The sequence below is a fragment of the Calidris pugnax genome, unplaced genomic scaffold, assembly GCF_001431845.1.
Source record: "Calidris pugnax isolate Ruff unplaced genomic scaffold, ASM143184v1 scaffold225, whole genome shotgun sequence".
Taxonomy (NCBI): Eukaryota; Metazoa; Chordata; class Aves; order Charadriiformes; family Scolopacidae; genus Calidris; species Calidris pugnax.
The window spans coordinates 6611845-6630338 of record NW_015091072.1 but is presented as its reverse complement, the minus strand read 5'-3'; the positions used below and the strand labels follow the sequence as shown (position 1 = coordinate 6630338).

Below are 18494 nucleotides of genomic sequence, written 5' to 3'. Positions count from 1 at the left end.
TTATAATTAGATACTTGCACCTAACAGTATTCTTTCTGTTGGATTTTTATAGTTTTGTCCCTTCTTTTTTAAACGTGAAAAATAATCAGTCTTAAAATAAAATAATTGAAAAAAAAAAAAAACCGACAAAAAAAACCATTACCCTGGAAAGAGCAGTCTATAAAAAGAGAAAATCCTTGCCAGGGGGACGCCCCAGCGGCGAGCCCAAGCCACAGAAAGCCCGGTCACAGGCTTCCCTTTCCCGCAGCTCCTCAGAGGTTAACCAGGGTCTGTGAGCAAACAGCTTAAGGAAGGAGCCCGGCTTAGTGCCTTGGGTGTCTGGGGTTGTCCCGGGGACCGCCAGCCCTTATGCCCTTCCAGCAGCCCCTCCCTCCCTCCCTTCCTCCCTCCCAAAGGCGATGGTTGGCAAACAGAGCCAGCCCTCGCCTTCTCCCCGTGAGCCCGCCGAGGAGGGTGTTTCTCTTGGGATGGGCGCAGAGCCATGTCTATATAAACCCCGGAGCAGCGGGCCGGGAGGATTGTTAAGCACACCCACACCTGGTGAGGTGCTGCCAGCCACCCTGGCAGCCGAATCCCTGGTGTACAGGAGGACGGGAGCGATCTTCCCATGGCATCCCGCCTGCCCATGGTGATGCTGATGCTGCTTCAGGCAGGTGAGTACCACCTCTCCGTCCTTCTCCCTCCCCGAGCCTTCCCCGACATCCCAGGGCAGCCTCTCCCCTTGCTGTCAGCTCTGCCTGCTTCACAGCGGGCACCTTGGAATGGTGGGGGCAAGTGAGGAAAATAAAAGCATTGCTTTTCAACTCTTTTCAGCTTGATAGCAAGGGGCTGCATTAAGGGAGCCGCCTGCCTGCTTTGATTCCCTGGCAGTTTGCAGAGCTGGGGCTGTGTAAACACAGGTCGTTTTCTCTTTGGGTAGTTTTCTGCTACAAAGTTGTTGTCTTCTCCATTTCTTCACAGAAATACCCTCTTTTAATACCAGTGACTGTGAAGTAAGCAATCTCCAATTCATCCCAATTTAAAATAGTTTTTTTAAAAAAAATCCTTGATGTCTAAATGTTAAAATGGAAGCGTTAAAATGTCTGCTAACATAAAGCCCCTACACACAGAGACAACCCAACACTAAACTGGCAGGTCTAAGGTTAAACCTGCAGTACAGTTTGAAAATAAACCCCCAAATGTTGCTTTAATCTATAGCAAAGGCTGCCTGTTTAAGCAGGAAATAGTGTAAATTGTCAGATCCACCCCAGCTTACCTCCCCACAGGTATGTTCTCTGCTAAAACGCCCCGTTAGCAATTTAGCTAATGATAGGACATGCTCCTAATGGGAGATGAGGCTCCATGTAGGCTGCTGTGGAGCCTTGGACTTCTTCAAGGCTCTCTGAGAAGCCACGTTGGCTTGGCTGCCCAGCATAGAAAAAGCAATTTCAGTTCTTGGTCAAGTTATTAGCTGTGCACCTGAATATTGAAATGTGCTTGCTGGGGCTGACCTCTGAGCTGCAGTGACCTGCCAACAGCCCAAAACCCAGCCAGCTTTCAAAGAACGAAACAGGAACATCAGGGGCCTCCTGGATGCCCATGTTATTTCAAGCTCTCACCGAGCACACATCCACACATCCCGAAGCACCATCTCTTGGACTCAATTCCCTTTGGGGCTTTCTCTCCGCTTTCATGAGCAGCCCTGCACTGTAATTACAGTTCTTTGATCCTCAGAGATATCCCCAAAAGAAGAATGGCCTTTTTTTCTTCTGGGTGAGGTGCAGTTACCGTACACCAGCCTTGGCTCTTTTCAGCCAGCGGCCAGCACGACCAAGTCTAGCAGTCCTGGTTTAAGAGGTCAACGAAATACAGCTGAAAAAAAAAATATGCAAGCTGCTCATCAGGAGGCCTGAATGCCTACAAAGAACTTTTTGTCTACATTGGAACATTTTCAGGGTCTGCAAACTGCAACAGGTTGAAAAAAGCATGATTTTTAACCCAAACTCCGGCTCACTCCAGCTCCCACTGCTTGTGATTTCCCCTGGGGACCCTGAGAGCTGAGCCAGCTCCTGACTCCGGAGCCCTGGCTGTTTAGACAAGGGAAATAGGTTGTCTCTTTAGTCTCGAATAACACCCACCTAATGTGTTTTTAGCACGAAACCTGAACACTCAAGCAGTGTTTAGGTGAGCAGCGCGGTTACTTTTACAGGAATGTGCATTTAATCCCCAAGGAATGCCCTGGGAAGCATAAGGAGGCTGTGCGAACCTCCCCCCCCCCCACCAGGATGGTCTGAGGCACTGATCACTGGGGCAAAAATGGTGAAGGGAAGTGCTCATTCCCGCCAGGGGCATGGGATGCAGAGAGGGAGCAAAGCCCCTGCCTTGTCCTTCATGGGGAGAGACCCTCCTTGTCCTTGCAGGGGGTTTGGATGAAGCTGGGAGGGCCAGCCAGCCCAGGAGATGCAGGGGGAGGCCCAAGGGAAAGGATTAGAGGAGAGGTTTTAAAAGGAAAGCAACTGTTTTAATAATAGTATTGAGTCCTCAGGTGGTTTAGGGGATTAATTAGTCCATGTTTGCATAGCACTTTGAAGAGGTCAAGCGTGCTGCAGCAGCCGGGGGCAGATGGCAAAGCAACTTTGGTGGCAGGTTCCCAGATCCCAGCCATCACCACCCTCTCCCTCCCAGCCTGCCCGAAAACATCCCCCCCACCCCACACAGGCAGGCTTTTCTTTTTGGGTGGCACGAATGGATGGGTCGGGCAGTCACCTGAGGGGTTTGATGCTACTGGTGAGTGGCTTTGCCATGCACCACAGAGCAGTGCAAAGCCCACTTGGTCCTTCACAGTAAAGGCAGGCTATTGTTAAGCCCACTTGGTCCTTCACAGTAAAGGCAGGCAATAAATACTCCCGCCTGTTGCTATTGTTAATGTTGTAAGCATCAACATTTTCAGCTGAGCATCATAGTGGTTTGAGTTTTAGGGGCAGGGTACTCTTGGTTTCTGTAACAGTTACTGCAAGGAAGAGCCTGCGGTTTCTAAGGAAGTTGCAAGTGAAATCCCATGTGAAATCACACCGAATCACAAATGGTAGGGACTGGAAGAGACCTTCGGAGATCATCTAGTCCAACTCCCTGCCAAAGCACAACGCTGTTTGAAAGACTCGTAACTCAAAAAACTCCAGACCGGTTTGGGTGGCCATCTGCACACGTCAGCTGACACAGGGCTCCTCTTTTTATTTTTCCAAATTAATGCAGCTGACCTGATGTTACGACTTAAATGGAACGTAACAACGGAAGCAGATGTAAATGTAGCCAGCATTTCCACACACTCAAAAGAAAACTGTTATACATACATCTTGGCTAATGTAGGCCCTCTGTCCTTGACAAAGTATATCTTAAGGGCTTGGGCACTTGTAGTCATGCCTGTATGCAAATGAATAGTACTGTCAGCTCTTTGCCAGCTGGAGAATGGGTTAAAATATGCTGAATAGTAGGGGAAACTTAGCTAGTATAAGAAATCTTGGGCAACATTGAAACCTCTTTTTTTTCCCCGTAGAGCCCAGGTTAGGTCTGGTTGTGTGCTTGCCCCCTGCTGCTTCCTGTGTCACCTGGGACCACAGCATAGCTAGTAAGCTTTCCCAGATTTGGGAGCTGTGGGGTTGCAACGAAGCCCGGCTGGCTCTGCACGGTGCTGGGACAAGCCCTGCAGAGCTTCACAGCTCAGGGGCTCCATGATCTGCAAAACCAGGTGCACTGCTCCCAGGTGCAACATAGGGACCATCACACACCAGAGCTTAGTTAGTCTTGCTTCAGCTGAGCTCCCTCTGCAGAAATATCCTGCTTGCATACTTCTGCCCCTGCCCCTGGACAGCCCAGCTCTGAGGTGAAGCCCCTGCAGAGCCCCCTTTGCAAGGTGAATGCTATGGCTAACCCCAGTGTCAAGGCTGCACCCGACCAACCAGCCAAGACCAAAAAAATCTCCCTCTAAAGACTTCCAGAAAATCAGTGCCAGGTGTGGTTAATCCCTGTGTGAGGCCGTGTTCTGTCTTTGCAGTTTGGGAAGGTGCTTTGGGAAAATCCCATTCACTGCACACCCGAGGAATCATCGAGCTGGCAGGAGCTATATCGTGCGGAACGGGACGGTCTCCATTGGCATATATTGGCTATGGATGCTACTGTGGACTGGGAGGACAAGGCTGGCCTAAAGATAAAACAGACTGGTAAGAAGAACTTCAACTATGTGTCTGGAAGCAGTGGAGATATCCCCAGCCTTCCCTGTTCGTATTCCTGTGACTTGGTGGACTTGTTACTGCCTTGTGGAGGGGGAACTTAAGATATGTGAACTGCACTGGAGAACTGTGAGTGGGGACCCATGTATCATTTGCGGTTTGAATGCGGGTTTAACCACCTTGAATGAGGGTTTAACCACCTTCTGGATGAGAGCAGAGCTCTTGGGACCTTGTACTATATGAGGTGGAAGGCAAAGGAGGAACCAGGATATGATTTCTTCAAATAGCCGCATGTTTATTCATAGAGAGCAAGCCCTGCCTGTAAAAGAGGGGAGTGAACAAGGTGTTTGGAGAGTTATTTCACCCAGGTCCTGAAAATGGCAGCATGGGAATACCACTGGTTATCCTCTGGAGGAAATCCCCATCACTGCGAGGAGCAATCAAACCTATTGCCTGTTGGTTCACACTGAATCAAGGAAGAGCAGGAACAGGGCAGAGCATGGTGTTATTTACCCTGCTCTTTGTTAGAGGGGAAGATACTGTGCTTGTTATTCCCAAGACTAAAAGCAATGAGTCTAGGAGGTGTTGCAAAGGTTTCTTGGTGATTAGCATATATGTAAATCTTGCGCATGGTGGACTCTGATGTCCTCTGAGCCCCTTATTTGCAATCTTGTCTGGTTTTAAGCCTCTAAGATAGAGCACACAAGTCTGTCTGTTTATCTACAGGCAACAGGACAGGTTGTTGTGTTACTGATAAGCAAGCACTGCTTTTAGCAGGTTTGAAGGCAGGGTGCAACTCACTGGGAAGGAAACCAAGCTTTCCAGGATATCCAGCTGTTGGAGACATTTTGCATTGCTACAAAACCAAACTTTCGCTGAATGGGCAGGGCAGAAAAAGAGGGGAAAAAAGGAGAAAAAGATGCCAAAGACCAGCTCCCCAGTGGGGGATAAAAGAGCAAGCATCCCTTAAAACTAGTGGAGATACCTTCATTAACACAGTGAGAATTTTCCCTCCTAAAGCTCTCTCTTCACATCCTTGGTTTGTACCTGTAAAACATTTAATCTATGAAAGGGTCAATATGGGACTTACAAAAAATGAATAACTGCCTACAAAGTGTCATAGCTTTCAGGTGTAGAGAGTACTTTTAATTTTCAGTAATATTGCTTGACCTGCTTATTACACACTTATAGACACTGCTGTAGGTGGTATCTTATTTTTGACAGCCCTTTACCAACTTTCATAACCAAGCCTTTAAAGTAAAACAGAACTTCACTAATTTGGAGTATTTTTACTGAAGGGCTGAGTGGAGTCACCTAAAAGCTGTTTTCCATAGACATTGGGTGACCCTAAGTTTAGGTGACTCTGAGAGATGCAAGTGGTCAACACTCCTGAAAAACAGAGAAAGTAGGATATGGCCCTGTGTTCATCAGCCAGTGTTTCTGGTGCCGTGTGATTTCCATGGGATGTGGATTTTATCCTAACGGCAGCAAAAGAGGACTCTGCAACTGAAAATCCCTCAACATACCAGATAGCCTGTAAAAAGGCAGCTGGATCCTTTAAGTGCATTTGTTATACCAGATACGAGAAAGAAATTCTTTACTCTGAGGGTGGTGAGACACTGGAACAGGTTGTCCAGGGAAGTTGTGGGTGCCCCATCCCTGGAGGTGTTCAAGGCCAGGCTGGATGGGGCTTTGAGCAACCTGGTCTAGTGGGAGGTGTTGCTGCTGATGGCAAGGGGCTTGGAACTAGATGATCTTTAAGGTCTCTTCCAACTCTAACCATTCTATGATTCTATGGAAAAAAAAAAAACAAAAACAAAAAACCAAAACCAAACTAGAAAAGTTTTTGGTTAGGTTCTTAACAAAGGAAGAATTGACAATGCCCCACTAGATTTAGCCCTAAAAATTTCCATCTTTTGTTTGCTCGAGGAATCTTCTGGTATCCATTTCTGAGAATTACTGCAAAAGTCAGTGTGGTTGAGTACTCCATGCCTGTCAAAAGTGACCACATTATTTTCCATATTTGCCATTCTAAAAAAGAAAGAAGCAGAGTGGCAAAACTACTGGCTATGAGTGACAAACACTGTTTGAAATTACTCACCCCCTTGACACTTCTAGGTTTGTAACCGAGACCCTTACAACGGGAGTAATTTTCTTGTGAGTAATTCAGTCAATCTGTCTAGACAAGGCTAGAGTGCTTCTAAGCACCTCTCTTTTGTGGGAAAAGATAAAATGCCATCGAGTGGGTAATCCTTTTATAAGGTTTATTCCACACGCTGACTTTGATGTGGTGTTGTCAGTAATTACCTTCTCCCTTTTGTTCCACTCTCACAGTCCCATCACTTCAAGACATAATGGCATCTCTTCTGCATAAAGTCGATAGATTTGTTTCTCCTTCCCCTCTCTGCTCCCTGGGATTGCTGCAGCACCCATTTTGTTAAAGCAGGACCTTGGGATTGTTTATCCTGGAGAAAAGGAGGCTGAGGGGAGACCTTATCACTCTCTACAACTATCTGAAAGGAGATCGTAGAGAGGTGGGGGTTTGTCTCTTCTCCAAGTAACAGGTGATACAACAAGAGGAAATGGCCTCAAGCTGCCCCAGGGGAGGTTCAGATTGGATATTAGGAAAAATCTTTACACTGAAAGAGTTATCAAGCATTGAAACAGACTGCCCAGGGAATCCCTGGCAGTATTTAAAAGATGGGTAGACATAGTGGTTAGAGATATGGTTTAGTGATGTTTTTTGTTGGTGTTGGGTTGATGTTTGGACTAGATGATCTGAAAGGTCCCTTCCAACCTAGCTGATTCTATTTTATGATTCTATGAAGGTGCTCAGCATATCCCTGAAAACCCTGAATGCAGGGAAAGGCAGGGTGGCATATATGGCTCATCTAAGTCCTGGCAAACTCATAGGGAAGGGTAAGATTTCCTCTCAGTTGCTGAGTTAAAGCAGAACAAAAGGACACACAGTGGTGGCTGTGCTGTTAATGTTAACACACACAACATGACAAATTCTTACCTTAATGGCATTTACTTAACGGCAGGGGTCTGGCCAGCTGATCCCTGTGGGCCAGCCGGGGCTGTCTGTAGCCACTAGGGCTGTCTCCTAGCCCGGACTTGATGAATAACTTGCTTACTAACTAGATGACACAGTTGTATTTGTTTTCCATACCTGTTGACCAGTGCCTTGCCATCGTGTTGGCTGACTGTTTATTTTGGTCTAACTGAGCACCTTTGTTATTAAAATATAATTAAATGCTTAACACCACACTGTGACCCATGTATAGGAAAGGGTATTTCCAGACAGGAAGGGATCATCTGAAGGTGGCAAAAGACGACAATAGGTTTCCTCAGTCTTCATTCCCTGGCAGATCTTTCAGCGCATCTGACAGATGTTTGTAAAACATGAGCCAAAGGCTTCTCGCTTTGTGTTGGTGTAAGCCACATGTCACCCCGCTGCAGCTATGGGCATCATCAGGAGCAACTGGGGTAAGGGGAAGCAGAATTGTGCCCCAAATTCTGTGGTCCTGCAGAATTTATACAATCCCTCTGATTTTGCCAAGCCAGCTAAGGAGCAGTGAGTTCTCACAGCTAGCTAGTACACTTCTCTGGTGCTCACCTGCTTGTCCTTTCCTGATTCACAGACCACCTTTTGCGCACTCCAGGATCTGTTCTCACTTCTCTTCTTTTTCTCTTCCTTCCCTCTGGCTCTCCATGAAGAGCAATTTCATTAGCTTGGCATGCAGGCTCCTAACTTCTCCCTTTGCCAGTCTGCCTTGGCGTTGTTCCTCCTCCACCACTGACACCAGCTTTACCAATTTGACTATTGATTGACTCCCCAGACCTCACAAACCCTATGATTCTGCACTCCTGCTCAGCTCAACCTGATTCATGGCTCTCCACTGTGGCCTCTTGTACTCTGTCCCCCATATATGAGATGCCAATGATGGGCCTGCTCTACTATCTATCATCCTCCCTGAGGATGGATGAGGCTGCACTGCAGCTTCAGGTATGTTAGCCAGGGTGCTCTGGACTACAGCAACTCTTCCAGATGACACAGGACCCAGTTGTAGCTCAGTGCCATAGCACATCTTTGTTATATCATGACCTATTGCATAGGGACTCAAACATTGGAGAAAGCTGAGACTCTCACACTTTCCATGAGGCTGAAAATTCTTCTCTCCTTTGGCCTTTCATATCGAACCTCTTCAGGACAAGCCTAGGAGAGAGACGTTACCAGACCAACAAAGATCTGACCCACAGCCCGTTACTGCCATCGTGTCCAACAGAACTGGTTCCATGGGATGAACAAGGTCTTCTCAATTACAGCAACTGCTGTAATTCCTCATGGGAAAGCTTCTAGATATGTATATCCCATAGGGCTTAGTCCCATTCTGAAGCCCTTCAAAGAGCTAGCATGGAATGAGGTACTAGTCTGCTACTGCTAACTTACATTTCTAGGTTTTACAATGCAGTATTCTGGTCGTAATCATCACACAGTTTTCATCTTTGCAAGCTGAGGAGAAAAAAAAAAAGGCATTTAGTTTGCAGACTCATCTGTGGGATGAAATTGCTACTTTTAACTACTAAATTGAGAGCTCAGTCAGTAGGGAAAGCACACTGGACTAAATTCAGCCTATGTGTAATCACAGGGATTACATGAAGGATGAATTTGATCTGACTGGTCTGATTCTGTTGTCTCTTTCACATGATTCACCTGATCTACTTCCAGTGATTTTATTAGAATTTGCGTCAGCGGTGGATCATCTTCTTCACACTTAAAAAATTGTTGTTTTCTCTCCTGGGCTTATCACCTCATGGAGCCCACCAGCCCTCATATCCGTAAAACAATTTCTAAAAGGGCAAAATCCTCCTACAGCAGAGGGTGGGGAAACTTGTGATGTTCCTGGGCTCTCCAGTGATGTACTATCATCTCCAGATGGGTCCCCGAAGAAGCCCCGCTTCCTGCACGAGAAATCTTTATCCTTCTTGCAGGGTTGTTGCACTTTTCCAGAGGAACATAATGATGGGTCCCAGACTTTTATTGGCTTTTCAGGCACACCAGCCTCAGGTCTTGAAGGTAACAATCAAAGTCTTCAACTGGATTTAGTAATCTATTGGCAATCAGCACATCCATGCTCCCTCTTGGCCAGTTCATCAACCTCTTGAACAGATTGACATCTAGGACTCAAGAGCTTTTCTAAAAGCTGTCTGCTCTTCATTTACCACTAATATCAGCCTGCCTTGATGCTTCCCAGTTAGTAGAGTGGTTTCTCTGTAGAGTCCCAGTGATCTTGCAGGGACAACCTCTGGAAACGCCGGAGGTCACTCCTCTCTGGCTCTGGCCTCTGACCTCACATCTTTGAAAAAAACTTTGCTATTTGGCAGAGGACCTCTAAGTGCTGAATCTTTTCTTCGTGTATTTTGAGTCTCTAAATTACCAGACTAAAATTCAAGTAGGGTCAAGTTTTCCATAAACTCTGAAGTAATTGACAGTGGGAATTGTCTCACTGACTGGTCTGTAGGACAAACGTCATCAGCTGAGCTAGTCACCCTCAGCCCCCTCTGTGGTCAATGGAAGGCAATTGCACTTTCAAACGCAGTGTTTTTCACCTGTCAGATCTTAGTAGTGTAATAATAACTGTGCCCCAGACATGAATAAAAGGAATGTTTAGATGTAGATGTTTACATTTAGGGATCTGAAGTTAACTGATATGAATTCCACCATGGAGGCTGATGAGTTTGTAGTGAACCCTCAGAAACTGGATGGGCCAAAAAGTACGTGACAGGTCCAGGTGAACTGAAAAGATGGAGCTGCCTGGTGATGCTGAGGAAGGCAAAAAACATCCCAACTCCAAAGCCTGGGATGGGTCTAAGCCTAAGCTGGTGAGCCGTAATCGCACACCTCATAGGAATGCTTCAGCTCCTTTTCAGTGAGATTACCATGTATTGACCCCATCTGCCTTTCTGAGGGCAAAAGCTCTGAGGAAAAAGCACGGTGGCCGTGGGAGCAAATACGGCATTAATGAACTCCTGAGCTGTGTGAACTGCCACGCAGATGTCATAGAATCATAGAATGGTTTGGGTTGGAAGGGACCTCAAAGATCATCTAGTTCCACCCCCCCTGCCATGGGCAGGGACACCTCCCACTAGAGCAGGTTGCTCAAGGCCACATCCAGCCTGGCCTTGAACACTTCCAGGGATGGGGCATCCACAACTTCCCTGGGCAACCTGTTCCAGTGTCTCACCACCCTCATAGTAAAAAATTTCTTTCTGATATCTAATCTGAATCTTTTTTCTTCCAATTTAAAACCATTTCCCCTTGTCCTATCATTACCCTTCCTGGCAAAGAGTCCCTCCCCAGCTCTTCTATAGGCACCCTTCGATTATTGAAAGGCCGCTATAAGGTCTCCCCAGAGCCTCCTCTTCTCCAGGCTGAACAATCCCAGCTCCCTCAGCCTGTCTTCATAGGAGAGGTGCTCCATCCCTCTGTCAGGGCACTTGGTTCATCAACAGATTTACTGACTGGACAGGGCAAACCTTGCTGCCGTGAGCGGTATGTGAGTGGAGTATGGGCAAACATCCCTGAGCAAAACATACTCCAGGATGCAGGAAGACACCCAAACTCTATGTTGTGTTCTCTCCCAGGTGCTGCCACAGGCACGACTGCTGCTATGACAAGGCAGAGAAGGAAGGCTGCAGCCCCAAGGCACAGCGCTACCAGTGGGTGTGTGAGCAGAACACCGTGCGGTGTGGTAAGGAAATGCTCCCTCACCTTGGGTTCGTGTTGCTCCCTCCTCTGCAGGCACTAGGCTGATTGAAGAGCTTTATGGGCCTCAGAGGTAGCTCTGTATGCTGAGCTATCAGCACCACCCATTCCAGGTAACCTGAATCCTACCCAGGCCGAAGAATGGGACTGGGGACCATGGAGCCCCCAAGCCATCTCAGTTTGGCAGGGATGCAGATGCCCCTCTGGAGGGTCTCCACTCCCTGGCATTAAGCATGCCTGCTCCTCACTGACCTCTTCCCACAGCTGTGCAGTGGTCTGCAGGGGTGGTCTTCCCGTGGCAGTTTTGGCCCTCCCTCCAGCAGGACTGTTGACTTTTTCACTTACTGTTCCGTAGTGCTAGAGAAGAGCAATGCTATTTTGCATGGCTGCAAGACAGGTTAAACAGGGTGCCAGCCTGCATCTCTGCCCCCTGTGGGGCTCCAACCCAAAGCCTGAGGGCTCCAGCGGGAATTTTGAAGCTTGCAGAAGCAAATGCTCTCGAGTGCCTCAGGCATACTGCAAGTGTAGGCTGTGCTCAGCTCTACAGCTGGTACCCAGTCAAGAAGGTCTTGAATTGCACAGTCACAGCCTCTCAGCTGCTCACACCAGTTTGTTTTGACATACACCAGATGACTTAAGTCTTAGAATCTGTCACTTCTATTTCTAAGTCTCCAAAAATGGTAAAATCCATTGTAGAACACTTCAAAAGTTTTTAAAAGAAACATGTGAGAGTAAAACTTGCCCTCATACCATCAAAGCCTGGATTGATATTGGTGTTGCCCTGACTCAAGTTCAGGACCCTGCACTTGGCCTTGTTGAACCTCATGAGGTTCACACAGGCCCACTTCATGAGCTTGTCCAAGTCCCTCTGGAGGGCATCCTGACCCTAAGGCATGTCAGTTACACCACTCAGCTTGGTGTTGTCTGCAAACTTGCTGATGGTGCACTGTATCATTGATGAAGATACTCAACAGTATCGGTCCCTGAGGGACACCACTTGTCACTGATCTCCATCTGGACATTGAGCCATTGACCACTACCCTCTGGATACAACCATCCAACCAATTCTTCATCCACTGAACAGTCCAACCATCAAATCCATCTCTTTCCAATTTAGAGAGAAGGATGTTGTGGGGGACCGAGTCAAAGGCCTTACAGAAGTCCAGACAGATGACTGATGCCTGATCCAATTCAAACAAAAGGGATGAAGAATTAAATTTCCAGGCATGCCTGCTGGGCCTCGGGTAATGATGTCCAGAAACTTCAGAAGCAGAACTGCTTGCACTGTCCTTTCTATGTGAGAGGAAATAAATGCCTGTTGCCTGGCACTGTATCACAAACAGGAAAATTAAATAGAACCCCATTTTACTTGGGACTTCTCCTCCTTCTGCTACTGTTAGGCAGTTTTGTTTGTGGAATGCAAAATATGGCAAAACCATATTTTTCAGTCCAGGTATGCCATCATATGTAGACAAATTCTATTCAATAAATATCTGGAATATAGAAAAGCCTGAAGTTGTGGGGGCTGGTCAAAAAAATCATTGTGCTCTAACAGAAATGACTGCCAAGCCAGACTCTTGTACTCACATTAGATGGACAGTGGTTGGCAGGGCATAGGAAGAACTCTAGGAGCAGAGAGCAAGGAGAAAATCAGGCAGGACTGGTAGTTAAGAAAAAAATGGAATTAGTGCTAAGTCCTCATCAGTTAGACCCTTGAAATACTTTTTACTGATAAACATGATTCTTCAGACAAGCTTAAAAAATATGGGCTCTTCTTATTTATTGGATACAGGGTTGACCCAGCAAAGTCCAGTGAAATCTGGAAGGATTCCTCTACTCATTGCAATTGATTTTGGAGCAAAGCCCATGTGCACTGGCGTGAAGTTACACTTCAAATTTTGCCTAGTGCAGAGTTCGGTGGGTGTTAGATATTCCATAACAGCAGCCTCAAATAGACAAGGCACTGTGCTTTGAATTAATATTAGCCCAACGGCTGCATTATAGCCATCCATAGATGGAATGGGGTTCATTAACCCAAAATTGGTCATTTGCAACATAGCCACCTGAGCTAGTTGCTTTGATATACCTTAGGGTTATTACCTAGACATGTAGTCATATAATTACATTATAAATAGTTCCATATGTATGATTTTGATCAGCTTCTTTAGCTGCTGACTCACAAAAATGAGGTTCCTGACCCTGCTGCAGAGTTTCTTGGCTCCTCTGCCATGATCAGAGAGAGATGCAAGAGCAACTCATGGAGCATGAGTGAAGGATGCCCGGTGGGTTCTTTTATGCACCCAGGTTTCCAAATGTCCCTCCAGGAGATTCTTCCTTTTAAAGCATCATATTTTCTTTTAAAAAAATTGGTCAGATTTGCTGAGGGAGGAGCTGGGAGGCAAATTGGCTGACTGAGGGAAATCTGAATATTTTTAGCTCAGGCTAAGCTAAAATAATTTTCTTTGGCCACTGAACTAAACTCCCATTGTTCACACAGCTCTAGAAGTGGGGAGGGCTCTGTGCTGGGAAGATTTTTATATCTATTGCCAATTCACATTTAGCTGCTACTTTCTGATGCTCTTGGTCCCAGGTAAGGTGAGACCTGTTGACAGAGACAGAACAGGAGAGGGTCAGATCTATACACAACACAACATATTGGTCCTCCTCTCTTCCTGCTTCCACAGCCTCTGTTCCCTAAGAACTGATTTATTTGGGAACCATTCCTCTTAAAACTGTTGCTCACCTTTGTCCAATACATAATCTCTCATCCTCTGCTCACATTTTCTTTTGCAGATAACCTGACAGATCGATGTGAAAAAATGGTGTGCCTGTGCGATCAAGAAGCAGCCAAGTGTTGGGGAGCAGCTCCGTACAACCCACACTTCATCCTCTGGCCAGACTTTCTATGTGGACAGACTCATCCCACCTGCCATTTCAGATATGGAGGGGCAGAATAGTCTTTTTAGGACCTTTCTTCGAACCCTTTGAATCTAAAGGTGCTGGAATAAAATTTTACCTCTTTTACCAGAGCTAAGAGTGGTGTGAGAGAATTTCTATCAGTCCAGGGTTTATGGGGAGGAGGCACAGAGTAAAATGTATGCTGAAGTAAGGAGAAGATCCTGCTTTGCTGCCTTTGAAACGGAGGGTTCGGTCTGCAGCGCAGTGAGAGCACATCACCCGTCACCAAATGGCTTTTTTGTCCTTTCACATTGCCTGACTTTCAGCTCCCACACATTTGCACATGATCTGGAAAATATGTGGAGACTGCTGCTGGACTGGTTTGTGAAAAAATAAATCCATCTCTGTGAAAAGATACACTGGCCTTCGAAGACCCGAGGTGTGCCAGTCTGGAAGTAGAGTCATCCATTTTATTTTCCTGGATATGCAGGAGGAGAGGGGACATCGAAGAGGGAGGATGCCTCCTTATTCCTTATTTGTGCTCCGGGAAGCTCTGCTTCCTACCGAAAGGAGAAGTGGAGTCTGGGCCAAGGGAGGGTTCCATCCTTTCTTGGGGGTCTGTACGTGCGTGTTTCTTAGCTTTTACAGCCACCTGTCTCTAGCCCTCACGTTGCTGTGTCACAGCACTGGGGACACTTCTGAGCGTGTCACAGCACTGGGGACACTTCTGAGGCACGTTCAAAGGTACGCAGAGTTATGCTGGGCTAGTGCTGTTGCAAGGCCAGCAGCAGGATCTGACTTTTACTAGTTGGCGTGCCCAAAATTTGCAAGCTAACGCACAGCTTACCTGCCACACACACTTCAGAGCTGATATGCTGCTCTTCTCTGCGAGTATTAACATATCCCCCTGGTCACCAACAACCTGGAGATTAATTATTGTCACGTCAGGGAACTGAGGCTGTGGATAACATTAGCCATGTAAGCAAATCTTCCATCTCTCCTTCGTTTTAGGGTACTAGAGGCTGATATTGAAACACTACCTTTCCTCCTGGCAAGAGTAAACCAAAATCCCATTCTTTCAGCCAAGGATAGCTATGTTCAAGTCGGCCACCTTTGCCTCTTCGTTACAAGCCTGCTGGCAGGAGCAAGGCAATGGGCTGAGAGCCTCCTTAGGAGACGGGCAGAGAGATGGAGCTGCAGTTGTACCCCCAGAAGCAGTGCATTCCATTCCCTTGGGAAATGGGTGTTAGCAGCTGGGGAGCTGGGTAGGTCGGGCTCTTTTCATCTCTTCTGAAACACAGCTGACAAACTTCGTGTATCACCTTTAAAGTGACAGGTAATGGCAAGGACAGACCCAAGGTACCTCATTGGAGTCTGGGTTCAGAGGTATGTGGCCAAACTAAGCAGGGCTTTGGCAGGTGATAATACAAATTCCTTTACAAAAAGGCTGTTTTGCTCCTCGCTGCAGGAGGATACTGGATATGCCACACTGGCTGTCAAATCTGAATTTCACTGAATTTTTAGAGTTGGAAGGGACCATAGAAACCATCTAGTCCAACTCCCCTGCTAAAGCAGGACTACCCAGAGCTTGTCAGAGCACGTTACTCAGGATTGCATCCAGGTGGGTCTTGAAAATCTCCAAATCTGTGGGAAAAAGAAACAGACTAACAAAAATTAAAATGCCAGAGACAACACATACTGAGCAAAAGCCTTTATTCCATCTAGAGCTCCATTTGCAGCTTACAGGGCATCAGAAGTTGTTCCACCTGTAGGTTTTTCATCTTCCAGCAACTCCCATAAGGCTGCACCTCAAGCTACGCAGAGCAGGAAGGAAAGGAGCAGCGTGTGAGCGACACAGAGTTAGTAGAACACAATAAACTCTTCCAGGGCTTCCTGGCAAGCAAAGAAGTTGTGAGCTCTGTTCCTGCAGAGGGCCTGCAAAGGGATGGTGCTGTCTGGGCAGCATCAGCCTAGGGATGTGGGTGTCCTTCTCAGCAAAGGCTGGGAGACCCTCCCCGGTAAGCAGGGGCAGGGCTCCTGGCCATGTCCCTGTCCCCACCAGGCTGGCCATCAGATGGCGGCAGCGCTCCAGGGAATGCCAAGAGCAGCTCTTCCTCCATCCCTTCGCGGAGGGAATTTCTATTTTTTTTTTTTTTTTCCAGCAGGCCGAGCAAGATTTTCCAGTGGTGGGAGAAGAGGTGTAAAATCACAGGGCTCCCCACGGAAAGCAAAAAGTCACCTGAGCTCGGTCTGAAAGGCAGACCACACCTTGGGTTGCACAAAAAGAGAACTAAGCTTGTTTCAAAATCCAGCCCTCAGCGTCAGTCTACTCTAATTGGACAAGCTGACAGAGCTGGAAAAAGCAGGTGAGCTTTCAGGCACATCATCCTCTTCTTGAGTAATTTCTTTGGCTCACGTGTGATGAAAATGTCTAGTTTTCCCAAATTGATCAGCTGATCTACTAAAAGATATTACTGGGCTTGGGAAACCACACCTCCAACATACACTTGGGCTTTCTGTACACGAGCATTACAAGAATATGGATGTAAGCATGTAGTTCATGGGAGGAAGAACCATTCTTCAGCTTAAACCTAAGAAACCAAAGGAGACCCAGGACTTTGTTAAAAGAAGAAGGAACATCTCATTGAACAACTCTTTGCCGAAAGTGGGAATGAAAGAAGATTTATTTTGTTTAAAGTATTATTTTGTTTATAGGTAACTCTTAGGCCCATGGGTGAAGCTCTCACCAACATAAACAAAGAACTGTCTGAAAGAGATGGAATATAGAGCCAGCCCAGTTAGAGTTTCATCCACACTGGTTATTCTCTGAACCAGAAATCCTGTGTCTGACCAGAGGTAAGTAAATGGCTAATTTCTCCTTAAGTTAAAAAAAAAAAAAATCTTTGGAAATAAGCGGTTGGGTTCATCTTTCTAGCAAGGGATTCCAGATTTTAGCTTGTGTTCCTTACCTTGGCGAGAGCCTTGTCTCATGCAGAGGACACACCTCCTCAGCTGTGGGGTTAAAACAATGATCAGAACCACTACACCTCCGATACCAGCTGCCACAACCCCAATGATGGTTCCAATGGATTCCTCTATCCCAAACAAGCCTGGGGGAGAAAGGAAGGTAGAGAGATCAATGGAAGATGTCATCCAGGCAAACGTATGCAATGCAGCCAGCACATTTTCTTCAGTGGTTGCAGAGGAAGCTGCTTACTGTGATATTGATTATGCTGATGTCTTGTTTGACATGAAATCATGGGCTTCTACACAGGAGAGAGTTTATTGCACTATGGAGTTATTGATTTTTTTTCATTCCTAGGTAGGAAGCTACTATGCTTTCTGGGGATTTCGGGACAGGGCAGCCCCAGCTCCTTAGTAATCTCCCTTAACAACTGGATGCTACAGGATGGCAAAAGATGCTGCTGCCTGAATTAATGAGACTCAAGTACATGTATTTTATTTTGAAATGGAAAAATACTTGGGCAGTTTTGAGAAAGTCATCAGTCTCCCTGTCCACCTTCAAAGTAGGCAGCAGCAGAGGGTGGGCAGAGCTCCACTGAAGTCCTTTGTATGATTTGTTGCTCTTGGGACTGTTGCATGGCAGAGATGGGATAATCCCATTTTCTTTGAGGTAAGAGCATGTTGGCATGCTGGCTTTTTTTAATTTGTCGGGACTGAAGGATGATTGAGGAAGAGCATTTGGTCAGGTGGGCACAGTAGGATGGACTGTAACAAGGCTTATGGGAGGATCTGTCCTGTAGCAGAGAGACTGTCAGAGCAGGAGTGTCTCTTTAGAGAGAGGGAATGGCCTGGGCTGTGGTGCAAGACTGATCTGATCAGATTTCAAGTGACTGCCTCATGCTCACAGTAGTCATTTTGCCACGTGACTCACCCAGGAAGGGTAATAAAAGAATGGTTTGAAAGCTGTCCAGTTTTATCTACAATTACACTATGACCAGGTATTCATTATATATTTCTGTGTGGTTGTATTTAAGCTTCACTAGAAAATTTGGACAGTTTTGCTACCATACTCACACACAGATTTCCAAGCATCAGGCCACCCATTCACAGGAGTAGCCGCTCCTCTGTGCTACCTGAATGGCTGAATGGATGGTCAGGCAGCAGCTCGCCAGCAAAGCAGCTGTAGCTCATCAATAAAAACCTACCCCCCTTCTCCCTCATGCAGGGAGGTACCCTGTTAGCTTAAGCCCATTTGTGGGGATGCTCATTTCATCAGCAAAGTGAGGGCAATGATGGTGGTGTAGAACCCTTCCTTACCTGACTTGGAAATACACATAATTTGCTTCCTGTAATGGACAGGTTAACAGAGTCAGCTAATTTCTCCTTTTAATTTTACGTAAGTTTTTGAACAGTCCAGATTTGTGGCATGTAATACTTCTTTCTGAATTATATTTCTCATAGTCTCTTGTCCCGTTAATTCAGGCATAGTGCAGAAATGATCTATCTCATCTTCTCAGGTGCACAGAAAGGCAATGACACTGGCTGGGGTGCACATGTTGCAAGAGTAACCTGTGCTGCTGAGAGTATGAGATCAAGCCAACAGGAGACCTCACCAGACACATGACCAAACCCTTTTTTTTGGGGGGGGGGGGGGGGGG

At 46.6% G+C, this 18494-nt stretch overlaps 1 protein-coding gene and 1 gene segment (V, D, J or C); one reads left to right on the top strand and one right to left on the bottom strand.

Moving 5' to 3' along the window:
• The first annotated feature begins 498 nt into the window (after positions 1-498).
• LOC106896872 (group 10 secretory phospholipase A2-like) lies at positions 499-14008 on the top strand. Its single transcript, XM_014957140.1, has 4 exons — positions 499-653; positions 4031-4196; positions 10854-10960; positions 13768-14008. The coding sequence occupies exons 1-4, from the start codon at positions 608-610 to the stop codon at positions 13929-13931; spliced, it is 483 nt and encodes a 160-aa protein (XP_014812626.1). The 5' UTR covers positions 499-607; the 3' UTR covers positions 13932-14008.
• A 2637-nt stretch (positions 14009-16645) lies between these two features.
• LOC106896870 overlaps positions 16646-18494 on the bottom strand; it is an 8292-nt gene continuing 6443 nt past the window's right edge. Inside the window, 1 exon segment of the V gene segment in view lies at positions 16646-16982. Within this exon segment, the coding sequence occupies positions 16804-16982 (179 nt within the window).